The following is an 18841-nucleotide window of genomic DNA, read 5'->3' as shown; positions in this document are numbered from 1 at the left end:
CTCTTTCAATTAAAGTACTATTTAATTTTAAAGCATAAACTTAATGGTTGTTTCTGTTTTAAGATTAAGGGTCTTAAAGTAATATTAACATATTTTGCAAACTACAGCAAGTATCACAGTAACCTACACTTTGGTTGAAGTTGCTTGCCACTGTTCTACTTTTGGGACAAATTTTATTTAAGTTTTAATTTATTGTTTCAGCAAAGAAATGGAAATATGCCAATGTAATTTGCTCCTATCACAAAGTTGTAAGGCATAGTCAAAGACTGAGCAAGCTATTATACAGAGAGGACTAGATGAGCTTGATGACTGGTGTTACTGGAACGCGATGAAATTCAGAAATATAAATGAAAAGTCATGCAATTAGGGACAATCTAATATATACAGGGACACACAGCTGGAGAGTAAAATGATCACAGAACCACAGAGAATGATGGCAAGTTGCCAGTTGTTCATTTTAATGCTGTGCTTTGCCATTGAACAAAGACACAGTTTTTACACATTTCTCAGGAAAAACTGGTTATCTATTTCCTTCTGATTTTGCTAATCAGGATTGTCTGTAAATGAGGGCTCCTAGGATGTCAGGAGAAGATTTGGAGGTTTCTCTTGGCTCTGTCCTGTCAAAAATTATTCACCCTCATGTAGAGTTTCTTTACATATGATACTAAACACTTCTTCTTCTCCACCCTCTCTGTGGGCCTTGTGTTTTACCAGATGATTAAATGGTAAGGTTCACTTCAAGCTTCCACACATGCCACCGTAGAGGGAAGATGGAAACCATTAGTGATAAAATTGTTAATGAAATGTTCCCATGGCTGTGGGTGGGAAGGTAGACAGCAGTTGGAATGACTTATTACCAGAATTGCCATTCTTATTTCATGTTTATGCTTTAGGTAGGTTTTTACCATGTTCACAAAATAGTTCATAAACATAGGCTGTGTTTATGATTGTGTTTTCATTGATATTTGCTATTTGATTTAATAATTTTCCCTTTCTATCTCTAATAATTTTATCTGTCACATTTACTATAGCTGTCTGTAGTATCTAATATATTTTAAGGGTTGTTACATGCTTCTCTAGATGTATTACTGTTATCTCCTTTTTAGAAGTATATGTCTTTGTCTTTTAGACTGCAAAGCTGATATTGCATTTCCTGTCTAGTCTGTCTCTCTGAAATACTTGCTCATTTTCCTTACAGCCTAGGAAGACTGTAGACCCAAGCTTCTAAGGCAATGGGATACAATACCCCCTGGCTATTGCCTTTTTGTCTTCTCTTTTCACTCTTTTCCTTCCTAACACTGTGCGTGTAGATTGTATAGCACTGGTGGAAATCAAAATGAGATTGGTAGTTTCAGACCCTTACAATAAGAAACAAATAATCAGATGCTTCAACTTAATATACTATTAATGGAAGAATGAACCTTCTTTTCCACATTGTGTGAATTAGCTCAGCTTTTCAGGTACATGATTTACTGTAACTTTCATGCATAAGCAGTTGCCTATCCATACAATTAAATAATCAAAATGCTTTTCTAGTTAGAAGCTCCTCTACTCCTTCTGTGGATCTGTGCTGTCTCACAATCCTCTTATTTTGAGACTTCAGAGCAGCTCCAAGTAAACTGTAGTCCTAATTAGAGCCAGCCAGAAGTTTTCATCCAAAGCTTCTTAACCAAAAAAATTGGTTACATGAAACCTTGTATTTGTAGACTTTTTGTCGATTTCTTTGAATCATCTGTGAAAATAGAAAACCCTGTTGAATGAAACACTTTTCTAAAAAGGCTTTTAACATTATTTTAAAATTGTGTGTAATTTTTAAATGAATCAAAACAAAATCAATGCTTTTGATGTGGTTCAATTATAGTTCTCATTTGGCGCACTTTTTTCTTAGTTGTTGAAAATTTCAAAAACCTTATTTTGACCAAGTCAAACTCTTCGTTCTCTCACCACAGTTACGAAAGCAAAAAATTATCAGTGTTTTCCCCTCTCTTCACTGTCTTTCAAAGCCAGTGACGTTTCTTCAGCCACTCGATTAATTCCTTCTCCAACAGCTCTCACTTTAGACCAACCTTTTGCTTTTTTATTTCTTTCCACACTTTTTTTTTTGTTGTTTTTGTTCCTCTTCATGGCTGAGGGAAAGGAGACAGCAGAGAGAAAATGACTGCCAGAAGATCTACGTGCATAGATCAGCAATGTGTCTTCCCTGAAAAGTTTGGAAGAGATTTATGTATGTGTGAAAGGAGGGAAGGGCAGAAGGTTGATGGTGAGGTAGGAGGGAGATAAAAAAGTTTTATTGGTGCAGCAAGAGGAAAAAATATGAAAATTGGTAAGCATGGAAAATACAGAAGAAGCAGAAGAGTGGAAAGAAGTAGGATGGTGTTTGGGTGGAGTGGTGCCCAAAGAGGGTGTTTCACTGATTGCCAGAGTGTGGCTTACAGTGCTCCCAACCACCTGCTGCAGCAGGGAGCAAGAATAGATGACTTCTGTACAGGAACTCGCTGCTGCAGTGAACACTCAGAAGTGCCCTTCTTCCCTCCCATTGCTGGCCAATCCACATTTAGAATGAATGCACAGTGAACATATTGTCTACATTTATTTTAGAATATTTACACAACTGATAGTTTAAAACAATCCAGACTGCTGATAATACAGTTTCAGTAATTGCTTAGGTTGTACTCTGCCTGTGTAACCTCCATTTTTTGATTTCTCTTTCTTTGCTATCTCTCCTGTTTTCTTTCTGTATCACCTTCACAGTTTTAACAGCTATAGTCACATCACCAGTAACTGCTAAACTGCTATGTATTCAAAAGAATTTTTGAGAATCTTGAGACTTGACTGCTTATATAAAATCCTGTATATTAGTTGAAGAGTCTCAGTTTAAGCAAGTGCTTAAGCATGCAAAAAATTCTTTACCACTTCTGAGAAGAATTTATGAGTATATATCAGTACCATCTACTGGCAACAAGAGTTACAGCACTTAGTAGGCTCGCACAGGAAATGCCAGACTTTACTTCAATAACCAGGATCCTTCAGCAGGAAGTTAGGTGTGGTCCGTAAAAGGAGAATTAAAAAAAAATAAAAAGAAAAAGAGAAAAAAAAAGAGAGAGAGAAAAAAAAAAGAAAAGGCATGATGGAATTTTAACTGCAGTCTTCCCTGGTGCCATTCCAAACCCACATAATTGCAAGATTCTTCACTGGTAATGAATTTTTAATTGTTTCCTGCAGTATTATAACAGAATTATGCTTTTTCTTTTTCCTTCTGTAACTAGAAATAAAATCTAACAGGATTCTGCTGCAGGACCACTTTCATTTTCCTAAAGAACCATTCTGCTGCTGGTAGTCAGTGCAGCTTTGGTACAGACCGTCCATGACAGAATGCACCAGGTGCATTTGCCTGCAGTGGAAGAGCATGCTCACAGGGAGACCTGCAGGAGTTGGGATATGTGTGGATTGTGTAGGTGTAAGTGGCTGTGTGCATATGGTTGAAAAGGAGGAGAAAGCATCATGTTGCAGCTTATTTAACAGCCTTCAAAAATATTAATTTGTTGCGGCTGTGCTGGAGTATGTGTGCTAAGCGAGAGAGCAAAATAGGATCAGACTGATTGTATTCAAACTGTTGTATCATTTTAATTTCATAATTGTTTCTGGGTGTATTGTCTTACTCAGAATTTGTTACTTTGTTGCATTTGCTATATTTTTAATGTGCTTACTCAGAAGGACACTTGAGAAAAATTCTTGTAGGCTACAACAGATATCCTGTTTGCGATTTCAGATCAAAGTATTTGCATTGGGAATATTTTCCACTTGTTCTTCTTAACTGAACTGCCTGGAGACATTAAGAAGAGATGGTCCTGCTCTTGCTCATGAAATTTGTGAAATGCATATACAATTGACATGATATCAGACATAAAAGATCGAAGTGCAGTATGTAATGATTAAAAATCGGTTTTGTTTAATTCAGCAATTCTTCCAGTGCACAGTGTGTTGCCAGGCAGGGGATCTGAATGCAGGTGCTTGTGCCTGAACCTTGTTTCCTGAGCTGGCAGTTCAGCAAAGGCAGCATATTTGTACTCAAAGAGAAGGAGCATCTTGTGTTACTTTCAACTGATCCTTCTGGCCTTACGTGGCAATAGAGAATGCTAAGAGTAATTTCTGGTCCACATAGCTAGAGGGAGGACTGGTCCAAGATGCAGCTTTCAGGATAATGAGCTACATTTTCTGGAGTCTCACTCCTCAGCACTGAATCAAATACTTCAGAACTGTTGATTCCTCACTCTGAATTTAGTGGAAAATATCTCCAACTTTATTCATGGGAATGGATGACATTATCCTTGATAAAGACAAAAGATATGTATGTGACTTTTTTATAAGCCCGTAGAATTGACAATCTATTGATTGGAAGCACTAAGTGAATTTTAAAAAAAAATGTTTTGAGAGTTGATACCTCTGAGACAACTCTAAGAGGCAAGCTGCAAAGGAAAGTGGCTTGTCTTGAAATAAAAACAAATTTAAAAATTCATTTCACTGCAGCCTCCTCTTGGACGATAATTACTGAATTTAACCAGATGACCCACACAAAATTCTGTGATGGTATATTACTTTACATTGCTCATAGCTGTGTTGCTCTAAATTTCTTCTGTGTTTTTTCTTTATTATTTTTATATTTTAGCACTTTTTTATGAGAGAGGCTAAACAGTAATTAAGAGGTGCAGGATGAAAAGATGGCACAATCAGTGCTGGTACCACCAGGACCCGACAGCTTCCGCTATTTCACAAGAGAATCACTTGCAGCTATTGAACAGCGTATCAATGAAGAGAAAGCTAAAAAATCCAAACAGGAACGCAAAGATGATGATGATGAAGATGGCCCGAAGCCAAACAGTGACTTGGAGGCAGGAAAGACCCTGCCATTTATTTACGGTGACATACCTCCAGGAATGGTGTCCGAGCCCTTGGAAGATCTGGACCCATATTATATCAATAAAAAAGTGAGTGTGTTGTATATTTCTATCAGACTTTAAGAAGAATAAATAACAAAGAACCCTTCAAAAATGTAGTATTTCTATTATTTTTGACCTAGAGTGTTCTATATAATAATTCCCCCAACAGCTAATGTGATTGGCAGAAATCGCCACTCTAAGAACAGAAATTAGTGCTGCAAGTTTATGGGACCTTATAGATCAGTAGAGATGCACTTAAATTTTTTTGTTATAAACCTGGCATTTTATTAAAACCTGTAACTTTTAGTGTTTTACACACAGGATAATTGAAGTAGCAGTGCAGGGGTTATCTTTAGAATAATTACTAATTGCTATATTATAGTTGTGAAAGGAGCAGGTCTTCAATATGAAATCCATCTCAAAGGTAGCTACACATTTTTCTAGATTTCTTCACTGCTGTGCAAAGTTTAGGTTGCATTCTCTTGTCACTGGGAAGGATAGGGAAGTATGTAAAGGTAATATCTCAGGGTATGATGATCATTTTGATTCATATTTACTCTGTAGAAGCATCGTATCTTAAATTTAGTCTGGGTGAAAAAACTTTCTTATCCTGTTCTATTTTGTTCTGATTGTTTTCAAAGAGGAGGTGTTTAAAAGAAGGATATAAATCAAGAGGAGGTAGAAATTGCCCTTGGAGTGTTGACAGAATGTTACATAATTAAAAAAATATTTTTATGGAGATGTTAATTAAAAAAAAAAAATCCACCTCTTTGCTTTTTTTAAAAGTAGCAACAACTGCTGTGGCCAGCACAAAAGTGTTGAACTTTAGACTGATGACCAGATGGCCTTGGGTTTCCTCCAGATTTTCAGTGCCTTTGATTTTGGCATCATATGTATTGCAGTTTCATTATGCTACTAGTAAAGAAGAAATTATTTTTTTTCTGTTTTTCATAATTTTTTTCTCCTGCTTTCTTTTCTTTCCTGTGGAAACTAGCTAGCTAACAAAAACAAGTGAATTAAAAAACAAAACCCATGAAAGTGAAGAAACTGCTTCAAAGAAAAATGAAGAAAAACTCCAAGAATTGTTATGATTCAAACTCAGACTAAGAGAAAAAATGCAAATGAAGATATTTCCAGCAGGAATTAGGGGTATGCCTCATCAGCAATATGTTGAAACAATAGCAATATAGGCATACCATGAAGAACTAAGCAGAGCAGCTCAAAAAACTCAGTTGTGCCTTAAGTGTTCATTGCAGAATTTCTAAAACTGAGTTCATGTATGGAGAATCATGAGTTAAAATTGAAAACAACAAGGTTTTCAATTAATTATCGTGTTTTGCTCCCTTTACTCAAGTGATTTATCCTGTTGAAGTCTGGAAGGCAAATAGAATTTGGGTCAAAGTACTGATTCCTCTCCTTAATTCTTTCTGCATTCTGTAGTAGTAAAAATCTAAATTCAATGCCAGAAATCCTAAAGTTAGAGCATGTATCATCATGCTTTGGAAACTAGAAGAGTAATTGTGCAATTAAATGTGGATGTGAAGTAAAATCCTGCTGAATTGCTTGTTCCTGATTGAGAAATGCATAGCAGTTGTCATGATCTTTTCCAAAAGCATTGTGGTTTCCAGCAGGAGAAGCAAGACTTCAAGCTGGATGTTGCAATCATAATTTCTCCTATTATTTTTCTTGGGGTTCTTTGCATATTTTTGAACATAATTTTTTGGGTCAGGCTCCATTTTCATTTTTTAATGTAACTTGGTGAGTCAGCATAACACAAATGCTAATTCATCAGATGTTTTGTCAGAGTAAAGGGAACAGAAAGCATAGAACTCAGATTATTAGAAGTCCTGTTTTCATTAACCCCAGGGCTAATCGTAAGAGAGTTGAAAAATCTTCATAGTAAAGAGCATGCTTCAGACTGCTGTACAATAAAATATCAAAGTGCAGCTTGAGAATCACTAAGTATGAAAGAATGAAAACATGTTAAGTTTGGAAGCACTGATTTTTACAATTCCTAATTTATTATTTCTGGCAGGGAGAGGCATTGTGGTTTCAGCTGCTCTATTTGCCACACCTGCTCAGAAAGTAGAGCACAATCCTGACAGTGCTGCCCTCTGATTGCAGTTGAGGCAGATCATGGCAGCTGGCAGTGTTCAGGTCTGCATGGCTCATGTGCCCTTTGGGCTTCCTAGGACTGCCACAATGCTGTCTAGATCCACTTCCTTTCAAAAAGCATGAACTTTGTGTGGGAAGAAGAGATGATGGAAATAGGCAGGACTTACCCAAATGTGTGGGAATCAGCATAGTTTTTACAAAAACCTTACAGGTTTTATTCTTTCTTTCTTGAATTTTAAAAACATGGTTACATTTAGAAATGCTTTTTAAAATGTTTGTAATATACATGAGTCATTGCTGAAACTGTGGAGACACAGTGAAAATACATGGATACAGTGAATAGAGTGAATTCCATATTAGGTGAAAGTAAAGTATGACAAGGAAAAGAGATTTGAAGGTACAGAATATCACAAGCAGTAGTTGAAAAGGGGAGTAATACATTACTCTCAGAGTACAGCAGAAATGGAGTACATTAGTGTTATGTTCAAAAATTGTTAATGGACACTCTTGATTTCCATATTTTCATGATCACTTGTAACTTAGATCACTTTGAGTTACTTTTGTCTTACTATTTTGATTTGAAAATTTATTATGGTTATTTGATTTAGGGATTGAAGTTTTAATGGCTCTCATTTTGGTTGCAATTATATGCCTCAGTGTATACATTATACTGTACAAAAAGTATACTAATTCCTCAAAAATTATCTACACTACTTTTATACTTGTCTCTGTTTACTACCTAGAATTATCAGGAATACTTATGATTTCTAAATAGATGCATTCAAGGGTTCATTTAATTGTATTTATCTGGCTGGATGCTACAATGTGGGAATTGGACAAGGGGATTGAAAAAAGAGCATATTGACCAAATATGATTAATGATGAAATGAAAATGATTCAGAGTTTGTAACTTGGTATCTTCTAAATGGTATTTTTCATTCTCTTTTTCTTTTTCCAGACATTTATAGTATTGAATAAAGGAAAGGCAATATTCCGATTCAGTGCCACCTCTGCCCTGTACATGTTAACTCCTTTCAATCCTCTTAGAAAAATAGCTATTAAAATTTTGGTACATTCATATCCTTTTCAAGTGGTTAGTCTAAAATTGTAATGAGTGAAATGTTACTTAGTATTTAAATCATTCTTTGGCACATGTCCCAGGATCAATATGATCTGTAGTGCTTTGTCCCTCTTCTCTCAACTATTTCTGTCTTCTGTTCTTTGTCTCATTCTCCTTTTACATTTCTGTTCTTTGCTGGATCCTAATATAGTAATACCAGGAGCCAGACAACCAGTCATTGTCCTTTACAATTTCTGTCTCTTCTTTCTTCCCCCACATAATTTTTCCTTCCCTCTTGTTTTTTTCTGCAATCATAACATCTTTTTTTCATCTTTTTCCCTCTTCCACATTTTTCATAAACTGTAGATACATTGCTCAGAATACTTTCAGTTCTTCTCTAGCACTGTGTATTAAAATAAAGTCTTTGATCCCAGGTCTGTGCTTGCAAGAGTATTTAGTGAAAATATGGTTTCATTATTCATTTTCACTTTCTGATTCAGGTAGCACTTACAGAAAGATAGATTTATGAAACAGCTTAGGTTTTTTGTTTTGTTATACATTCTCAGTCCTGTATGTACCCCACCTGTCTGTTTTGTTTCTTGATCATTATTGCATTATACACTTGTAAGCCTATTGATGTTTTAATTTCAGTGTTCAAGAGGTCAATGAGATTTCTACATTGCAGGTACAGATTTGAAAAGCTAGATTATTGTAATTACTTAACTATTATTTTGTCTTTTTCAGTGTTTTAATAGCTGACTATAGTAGGCATCCCACTGGTCTGATCCCAAATACCAATATGTGCAATGAGGGCATTGATTTTAGAAAGCCAGCTTACTTAATAAGGAGCTGATACAAATGTTTGCACACTTGTATTTACAAAAGTCTAACATAGGCACACTGAAAGTAGTTTTGTGTTAGCATTGCATATAGGGATCCTAAGATTATGTAGACTAAATCTTGAAAGGGTGTTTTTCAGTCTTGGTATACTGGAAGACTGGTAATTACAGTGGTTGGTATGTGTCAGAGGTTGTTATCAATGGCTAGCCTACAAATGGCTTCCAAAAATATCATGATGCCACGTAGCCTGTTTTCATTTTCTTGCTATAGGTGCCACTACAAATAATAATTTTTCAATTATATGATACTCTTTACCATATTCTGGATCATTATTGAGTTATGGGGCATAACTGAAGACTGTGGGACTGAGGTGGTGGTGAAGAGCTAGTCACCCGAGTCAGAATACTGAAACACGTTGTTTAAATTTATGGTAATGTATGTTATCGTTATTTTTCCACTAACAAAAGCACAGTGAGGATTTGCAACTCAAAGTGGACATTTCATCAAAAAGGATTTTGAAAGCCTATCTAAAGTGCAGGCTAGTGAAACACTTGTAGCATGGATTTTTAATGTTTAAAAAAGATATTTATTTCTCTTTTGCTCTGTTCATCTGTGAATTACATAAAGAGAAGCTAGGTTCTCAGTAAAGGATTTTAAATATATTCATTGCACAGACAACCCAAAGAATTGTTGGATGTAATGCCACAGTTTTTTGACAACTCAGAAGGTAGAGGTATCATTATCACTTGAAGGCTGTTTTATTAATGTAGACATGCGAAGAAAAGTTTTCGAGGGGAACCTCACAGTACTTCTCACCCCATTATATTCGGATTTCTATTTAGGTGCACCACGTGAACCTGCAGCTGTTCTCAAACTCGAGCTTTGTCCTCTCTGTAGCTTTAGGTGTTGGTGCCATCATGTGGGCGTTTTGTGGTTCATCTGCATGGTTTTCATTGTAGTGGTTGTATTTTTTTTGTGCCAGAAGAATGTCAGCAGTTCTGAGATTAAAAGGTTATGGATTTAGAGTGATTCTATTCAAACATATGAAATTATTTATGACTTGGACCTGTTCTGAAATTCTCTTTGGATTTCTTTTTGTGAGAATCGTTATGTGCCATGCCTTCCCAACAGCATTTGTATTACAAAAGTCATAGATGAAACAAACAGCAATAAAATACATTTCTTGCTAATATTTCCCTATGTTCTCTCCTCCTAAGTGGCAGCTAGCTTTCAGTGTATTATAGTGATAAGGAAAAATGTTGATTTATGCCTAATTTTATGATAAAACATTAAAGTGAAGAAAATATTTTATTGCTTTGCATGCATGAAGCAGATCTACATCATCTAAAATAGATAGTTTTTGTGTTATTCCATGAAATTAGAAGCTAATAATTCAAATGTTGACATTTTTGTTCAATAAGAAAACATAATTTAGAGTTGGGGTGCTTTTTAAAATACCTTTCCGATTTTCTAAGTTTTAGTGTGTGATTGTTCTCTTTTAGCTATAAAGCAGTGAATGAAAGCTTTAACATATTCAGGGCTTTTCCCTGGCTATTAAAAGAGCAATGAAGGGATAGATGGCTCCCGATAGTGAAGATCTACCAAAGCAGGGTGTTATTTGATACTCTTTTTATGAGATTTTCTGGCTTACATTCCTTAACTCCTAACCTACATTATTCAGCATGCTTATCATGTGCACTATTTTGACCAACTGTGTATTTATGACCATGAGTAATCCTCCAGACTGGACAAAGAATGTAGAGTAAGTTAAATGGATTTTCTCTGAATAATATCCAGTAATCAGAAATAAAGTATTGTAAATTATACTAGCATGGCTTCTACTGGTAGCAGCTACCTTGTTGGCACATCCTATTAATAGCTATTCTGATCCTGTTCCCTTTGCTGTAACATTAAATACATATAGTTGTTTCATGACAAGTTCTTTAATGTGCTTTCTCTGTTTGCAGTACTAGATGGAAAATGTAAGAAAATTATTCTTACGATCATACAGAAAAAGTGGATTATAAGTATTTTTGACTGAGTTCTATGCACATCTGTGCAAGAATGCAGGGAAATGCAGTCTTTCATCTCTGTTTCAATAACTATGCAGATAACGGATTCATCTTACGGATGGCTATGTTGACCACAGTGCAGCTTTCTCTTACCAAAACCAATCTAACAATGGAAAACACGTATGCAAATAAGCTATTAAAAAGTATTGAAATGGTTAGCTTATCATTGCTGCAGTATGATGTCTGCTTGGCTAATTGGTCCAGTACGATGTCAGCTGCGAGGTGCTGATAAACAATGACAGTTCCAAAGCTGCATTGTGTGTGAAACACTGTTCTTGGTGCTTCCTTTCTGCTGCCTCTTCATTCCTTACTGCTTGGGCTGATACATACCTGTATAATCTTCAGAAATCAAAAGTGAAATCATAGGTCTCTTAAGGTCAACAAAGACATTCTCATTTTGAGTTCAGTGGGAGCATCTATGTATTCAGCATGTAGTAAATATTTATGATAAAGATTCTTTACTTGAATATTTCTTCATGTCTATATATTGTGCCATTCAGAGTTACAGTGCATGTCCTCATCTGTGGAGTAAAGTTCTGCAGAAAATAATTTTTTTAGTAATTGAATGGAAAACTTCCATATCGGAAAATGTTTTTCAGGTTAGCTCAGTAGAGTAAGCTTCTTAAGCAGTTTGATTTTAATTCCTTTTCATTGAAGATATAAATTAAACTAAATTTCAGAATGACATCACTTGGACACAGAAGACTGAAATTTCTCAGAATTCCAGAATTAAATATTTTTTCAATTTACATTTTTTAGTCAAAATGAGTACCTGAATTTTATTTGCGTTCATAAATAACTTTGGTTGTTCTTGCACTTGTTTGGTTCCAGTACTACATCTGCCTTGCTGAAGGTGAAGTACTGGATATACTTACTCTGTAACACAGTTACAGAGGAATGAAGACTGATAATGGTTGGTGCTCACCCACTGTTGGGACTAAGCAACATTTCAGCATAAAAATAACATTGAAGAAAGGAATTTTTATCCTGAAAACAACTTCTAAAATCCTAGCATAATCCATCAGTGTGTTTTGCTATGACATGGATTCAGACTGGTCATAAACATGCACCAATGAAGGAACTGGAATTTTGCATCTGTCTTATTGCATAGATTATAGAAGTTGAATTTAAGATGTGGGTTATCAGTTTTTTAATCCTAATTTCATTCTTCTTTTCTTATGATATAAGTTATGCAGATGATAAAGTTGATTGTAACTGCCATTATTTCTTATGCCACTTAAAGAGAAGAAAATGAGAGTAAACCAACTAGAGAGCATAAACAGCAAAAATAACGTGATCTATAAACTCTGTCTTGCATATTTTCCTCAGATACACATTCACTGGAATTTATACCTTTGAATCACTTATTAAAATTCTTGCAAGGGGCTTCTGTTTAGAAGATTTTACGTTTCTCCGAGACCCATGGAATTGGCTAGATTTCACTGTCATTACATTTGCGTAAGTCTTCTACTTATTTTTTTTTAATAAAAATTCTTTCTGGTAGCATGAGATTAGTGACTAAAAATTGCCTCATATCTTGTCAGCCAGAATACTTGGAGCCTGGACTTCCTGCAGTTTCAATATGTTTCTTCTACCTCTTTTACACATTTTAGTATTTCTAGCCAAGCATGTGCTGCGGAGGCCAGCATGGTGTGCCAGCCCATTAGGATTGTGAATGCCATCACCCTGAACTGTTCATATCCTGTCTCCTTTCTGCATACCAGAATTAAAGGGATCCTTTTGACTTCCTGCTAATAGCTGACTAGATGAGTTTTCAAACATCAAGTCAATGTGGTTTATTATGATAAAACTTAATTTAATTTTATGGCCAGAAGCACATTCATAACACAGGCAAAATACAGTGAACAGTGAAAAGGTCTTGCTCAAAGACCCAAGCAAATAGAATAAAATCTGCCTCAATTCTGAGTAATTGTGATTTAATCCTACAGGTATGTAACAGAATTTGTAAACCTAGGCAATGTTTCAGCTCTTCGAACTTTCAGAGTATTGAGAGCTTTGAAAACTATTTCTGTAATTCCAGGTAAGAAGTAGTTGGTGTAAGGTGTTAGGCCCCTCATATCTCCAACTGTTATTTGTGTGCTGTCATTGTGTTTGTGTGTGAACTCCCCTATTACAGATATGTGACAGAGTTTGTGGACCTGGGCAATGTCTCAGCGTTGAGAACATTCAGAGTTCTCCGAGCTTTGAAAACAATATCAGTCATTCCAGGTGAGAGCGAGGTTAAACACCGAGGCTGACTTTTGTTCTGCAAAGGCTGTACTCATATTTTCGAAGCATAAGCCTTGTTTGCTACACATTGTTAAAAAACAAAAAAAGCAGGAATCAAGACATGTAATTTTATTTAAATTGATTCATGCTTGTATTTTCTTCTTAAAAAAAAAATCAGCCTTTGAGTTTAACAAATTCTTGCATGAGATATTTGCAGTAAACAGCCTATGTGATTTGCATCTTATGACATCAAGCTTTCCTTTACATGTTTTAAATATAAATTAATTTTAAGCTTTCATACTGATGCAAATTTTCTCATTTACTGAAGGCACTTTATACAGCAACTTAATTCAGTTTTAAGTTATGTCCAGAAAATTAAACTCTAAAGGATAGCATGGGCCATGCATGGGGTATCGTTCTAAAGATGTCTTTCTTCTCCAAACCATCACCCCTCACATATTGTAACAAGATTATTATGACATCATTTCAATGTGCATGTATAATGTCTTTACAATTAATTAATACATTACATTAATATAGAATATTACATTAATTTATTACATTAATATAGAATTACATTTCAAGGGTTACATTAATATAGAATACATTTCAAAAGTTCATGAAAGAAAGGTTTGGGCAAGAAGCATCAGCAAAGCAAACAGTGCTATTCTCTGTAGGGTTGAGATACAGCATGAAAAATAAATTCACTTGTTTTGGCATAAACAACGTGTTCAGTATTATCTACTTTTTATTTTTGTACACTATAAAATAAGTATAAACTTATATATTTTCATTCATCTTTTGAAATAATGTTTTCTTTAAAATTATTGTTTCACAAATTACTAGTCCTTTTGCATGAAATCTTTATCAGGAAAAAAAAGCCACATGATTTTTGTGTGTGTTTAGTATCTATTTAACATCATAATAAAAATCTTTTCTCTTTGCAGGCCTGAAGACTATAGTGGGAGCCCTGATTCAGTCTGTGAAGAAGCTCTCAGATGTGATGATCCTGACTGTGTTTTGTCTGAGTGTATTTGCACTGATAGGGCTGCAGCTGTTCATGGGCAACCTGAGGAATAAATGCCTGCAGTGGCCTCCAGACAATTCTACTTTTGAAACAACTGTTATTTCCATCTTTAATAGCTCTTTAGGTGAAAATGGTACATTTATTAATGCAACAGTGACAACATTTAACTGGGATGAATACATCGAAGACAAAAGTAAGAGTTAATTATATCATCTACTGCATTAATTTTCTGGTATTGATTTAAACAGATTTGAGAACATCAGTATCTTTCCCTTGCCTTTAAAAGTGTGTAATATGGCCAAGAAACATAAAAACACTTGTTTTTCTCTAGCAAATAAAGGCACAGTTATTATATAATTCAACACTCATTATATTATACTGGATAGCAAAATCTCTTTTTCTTTCACTGAATATGACTTTTAAAGTAAAATCACATTGCAGCATAAACCAGAAATTTCTATGCTAGTTTCAGGCCTCCTGAGATAGTATGACAGTCCTAACAGGGGATCTGAAATGTAATAGTTGGGTTAGTGCAAGATAATGCCCAATATCATAAGCCCATATCATTACATCAGTTAGCCCAAGAATCCTGCCAGAGCAGGTAAACGTAGCTACGTTTTTCCTTCTGGAGTTGGGTGAGTGTTAATTTGTTTCTTATCTTTGGAAAATAAAGAAATGAGCACTATTTTTGTCCTTTGTATCTCATAATCAACTATTTCCACCATTTTAGTTAGTTAATGTTAGTACTGTGTTTACAAAACTTATTTAAAAATTCAGATAGAGCAACCCTGAGCATATCTATAGTAGATTGCTATTCTGTCTTTCATAATAGTATAGTTAATGTCTCCCATTTATCTGTTCAGCCCCTTCTATTTATTTTAGTGTATCTAGTATATTTAATGTATTCATAATTAGGCATAATAGGTTTTTGATAAAATCTGTATATATATTTTAACTGGTGACTGTATCAATGGAAGTTAGGAAACCTCAGTTTAAGAACTAAATGCTTTTGGATCCAAGTCTCATCACCTTATAATCTTTTAATATACTTATCATCTCAGCATGCTTGAAAATATACAAATGTCATGCAGAAATTTTGGATGATAACCTATTCTTAAAGCCATCTGAAGAACAGATTCCATTCCCCTTTAGTTGTTTCTGGTCCTATGTCACACAAATAGAAAGGATTTTATTTTAAATATCTGACCTACATTTTCCTAATTTCTGATTGCATATACAATTACATCTGCTGTGGACTTAGAAATAAGATCATCACAGACTACTTTATATTAGTCTTTATGCAGTTTAAAAACTCTTATCCTCTGCATTTCTGGTCTTTCCTAAGCCAAGCAATCCTATTTTCTGTTTTGCATTTTCTATACCTATTTTTCTTTTTTTTTTTTCAATTAATCTGGCTTTTTTTTCTTGTTGTTGTTTTTATTTTACCATTTTTTGGTAACAGTTTTTGTTTGCATGGGTTTTTTTATGAGATACTCAAATTGGGTGCTAGCTCCTCTAGCAATTAATTCTAATTTGTATCTTTACCTCATGCCATATATGCAACATTCCTATTAACATATTTGAAAATTACCTCATTTTTATATCAGCACTGTATTGTTGATTCACTGTCAATTTTTATTTTGCAGTATTTATTGCATATTTTTGCGCAGTGGTAGCTGCAGCCACATCATGATATTTTGTATTTACGTATTTGATTTTGCCTTGTCAAGTGTAGCATTTTCCACTTGTGTCTATTGGAATAAATCCAATTGCTTTTGGACAAACTTGTCAATTTGTAAAGGTCATTCTAAATTTCAAATACCTTTTCTCCCAGCCTTATGTCTTCAGAATACTTGATGCATTTTTTTCCTATTGTTTCATGTTTTGAGTTGATAATGAAACTTGTTAGAAAACCATGTCTAGAACATACCTGGGAGATCTTCAGAGAGATGCCCTTATGAATTTACGTTGCCTCACTGGCAATTGCTCTCTAAGAACTTTTTTCAACTATTTTATGATATTTCCAGCCAGAACATATCTTCTTTATTTGTATCTGGAAGTGTCATGTAGGACTTGTATCCATGACTGTTCTGTTATTAAGTTGGCAGGAGACAGGAATAGTTTTGTTTATGGCATATTTTGTGTAACTCTTATTTACTATTTTTATTACTTTATCATAATTATTTTTGTATTTAAAAAAAAAATCTTGTTTGTTTTCCAAAGTAGTGGACTGAAAGTGGAACTGTGCCACATAAGAATGTGAATTAGGCCCATAGACAGTTCTGAAAGTTTTGCTTGGAGCCTGTCTGCATCTTTAACCCTCTTTTAAAGTGGGGGTCAGACGTCTCACAGAGTCTGATTCTATGATCACCAGAATGTCTGAAAATGCACTGATTTCTTATATGATATCTGAGACTAGAATTGCAGATATATAAATAATAGACATAATCTCTCTCTCTCTTTAAAACAAGCAGATTATATGCTGTCTCTGTCATATACTGGTGTTGAGAGAGTAGAAGCAGTCAGTAGGAACTGGTTGCAATTCCCTGCTTGTCTGTTTAGCTTTAGCCCTCAATTAGTTCATGCCAGCTGGCAGTGAATCTCATGGAACCATCTGCTTCCTGGGAACAGCCAGAACATACCTAGTTCTGGCAACTTTAGCTTAATGTGCCACCTGACCAAAAATCTCCATTAGAGATTCCAATTTTACCCTAAGAATTGCAAACTAGGAATTGATGGCAAACTGTGTTTCCCTTTCTGCTACGAAGAAGGAAATACAAAATAAAATAGAAGAGTGTTGGGGGCTTTTAGGCCGTCTCTTTAAATTATATTTTGCCTCATCTTAATAGTTAGCCTAAATGTTCGAGTGCATTCCACTGCTACAGAATATTGTATGTTAGTTTTGTGTAAGGTACAGTAAATGCTTGGTTTCTCCCCAAGCTGCTCAAATGAAGATCCAATTAGAAATTTCTTGAACATGTTGTATTATCACAAAATCAATGGAGTTGGAAAAGACCTTAGAGATCATCTAGCCCAACCTATTATCTAACACAACCTTGGCAAGTAGACTGAGTGCCACATCCAGTCTTTCCTTAAACACCTCCAGGGATGGAGATTCCACCACCTCCCTGGGCAGCCCATGCCAATGCCCAGTACCTTTTCTGTGAAGAAATTATTCCTTATGTCCAATCTAAAGCTCCCCTGGCACAACTTAAGGCTCTGTCCTCTCATCCTGTCACTGTTTACCTGGGAGAAGAGGCTGACCCCCACCTGGCTACACCCTCCTTCCAGCGAGTGGTAGAGTGACAAGACCTTCCCTGATCCTGCTGTTCCCCAGGCTAAACACCCCCTGCTCTCTCAGCTGCTCCTCACAGGACTTGTGCTCCACACCCTTCACCAGCTTCATTGCCCTTCTCTGGACCTATTCCAGCACCTCAGTGTCCTTTCTGAACTGAGGGGCCCAGAACTGCACGCAGCACTCAGGTGTGACCTCACCAGTGTTGAGTACAGGGAAAAAATCTCATCCCTAATATTTCAGTTTTTTTTCAAGGAATACTTGGATAAAATAATAGGCAATTTATAATTATAAATGAATAGTACTGAATGTTATGTATCAAAATGCATGAACGAAGGCACAGAATTGCCCATATCCTTTGCCTCATTTTCCTGGTATTTTTTTTATTTGCTAACATACGCATTTGGTATTCCGTCCCTATCATGTAATTTTGTTAGGTTGCTAAGAATTAACTGCATAACTAACTTTTTATTTTCTAAAGGAAGGCTAACTTGAAGATTCTGTAGAAAGTAATTTTTCTGTCAAAACAATGCTTTCCATGCTTTTTTCATTCCTAACCACTATATATTGCAGTTGAACAGTTTGTTAGTTCTGCTAATTTCTTTCAAGTGTAAAGGTCTATATAATTGCTCAGTTTTCATTAGGCATAAATATTATCTTTCTCATCGCCTCTTTGATTTTTTATTTTTTAAACAGGTCATTTCTACTTCTTGGAAGGGCAAAATGATGCACTGCTGTGTGGCAATAGCTCAGATGCAGGGTAAGAAAATGTTAACCATTTTTCATTATGCATCAAAGAAAAATAATTAGCTACTTAGAATAGCTTAGGTAGTCAACTTTAATATCAAGTGTACTGTAAATTTGCAAATTACCAATGTTTTGCATTTGAAGCTATATCTAAATACAGCCATCCCTGTGATTTGAATTTATACAGGCACTGCCATCAGCCTCTTAGGCTACTTTTGTAGAGGTAATCACATGAATGATCTGTGCATAAATGTTGCTGCCAGCTTGCTAACAACGGTTTATCAGCCATGCTAGTTGATGTTCTTCTCATCTCCTGATGGAGTTGTGCTATGGCAAATTGTGGGGAAGGGTAGAATATTAGTTATATTATTAAAGCACTGAAATATTATTAGGAAGTGGAATTTAAAAGTGAAAAATAACAAGCCATATATTTTTCTTTAGGTATATAGAATAACATTTTACTTGTTTGTAATTTCGTTAGCAACTGGTACTCCTGAACAATTTTGTTTTACTGCAGCA

At 35.2% G+C, this 18841-nt stretch overlaps 1 protein-coding gene across 9 annotated transcripts in view; it reads left to right on the top strand.

Annotated features, from left to right (window-relative positions):
- Positions 1-4718: 4718 nt before the first annotated feature.
- The window catches only part of LOC134047425 (sodium channel protein type 2 subunit alpha), a 53031-nt gene continuing 38908 nt past the window's right edge, over positions 4719-18841 (top strand). For 4 of the 9 annotated variants that reach the window (XM_062498545.1, XM_062498541.1, XM_062498538.1 and 1 more), the window contains exons 1-7: positions 4719-4985; positions 8011-8129; positions 10625-10714; positions 12354-12482; positions 13162-13253; positions 14201-14473; positions 18272-18335. In XM_062498545.1, the coding sequence (XP_062354529.1) occupies positions 4719-4985; positions 8011-8129; positions 10625-10714; positions 12354-12482; positions 13162-13253; positions 14201-14473; positions 18272-18335 (1034 nt within the window). Of the gene's footprint in view, positions 4986-8010; positions 8130-10624; positions 10715-12353; positions 12483-12973; positions 13066-13161; positions 13254-14200; positions 14474-18271; positions 18336-18841 lie in introns of all 9 variants that reach the window. The other 5 variants (XM_062498546.1, XM_062498539.1, XM_062498537.1 and 2 more) reach the window with 2 other exon arrangements.

Source organism: Cinclus cinclus, chromosome 9 (assembly GCF_963662255.1).
Source record: "Cinclus cinclus chromosome 9, bCinCin1.1, whole genome shotgun sequence".
In the NCBI taxonomy this organism is placed as follows: domain Eukaryota; kingdom Metazoa; phylum Chordata; class Aves; order Passeriformes; family Cinclidae; genus Cinclus; species Cinclus cinclus.
This window is presented reverse-complemented; position numbering and strand designations above follow the sequence as displayed.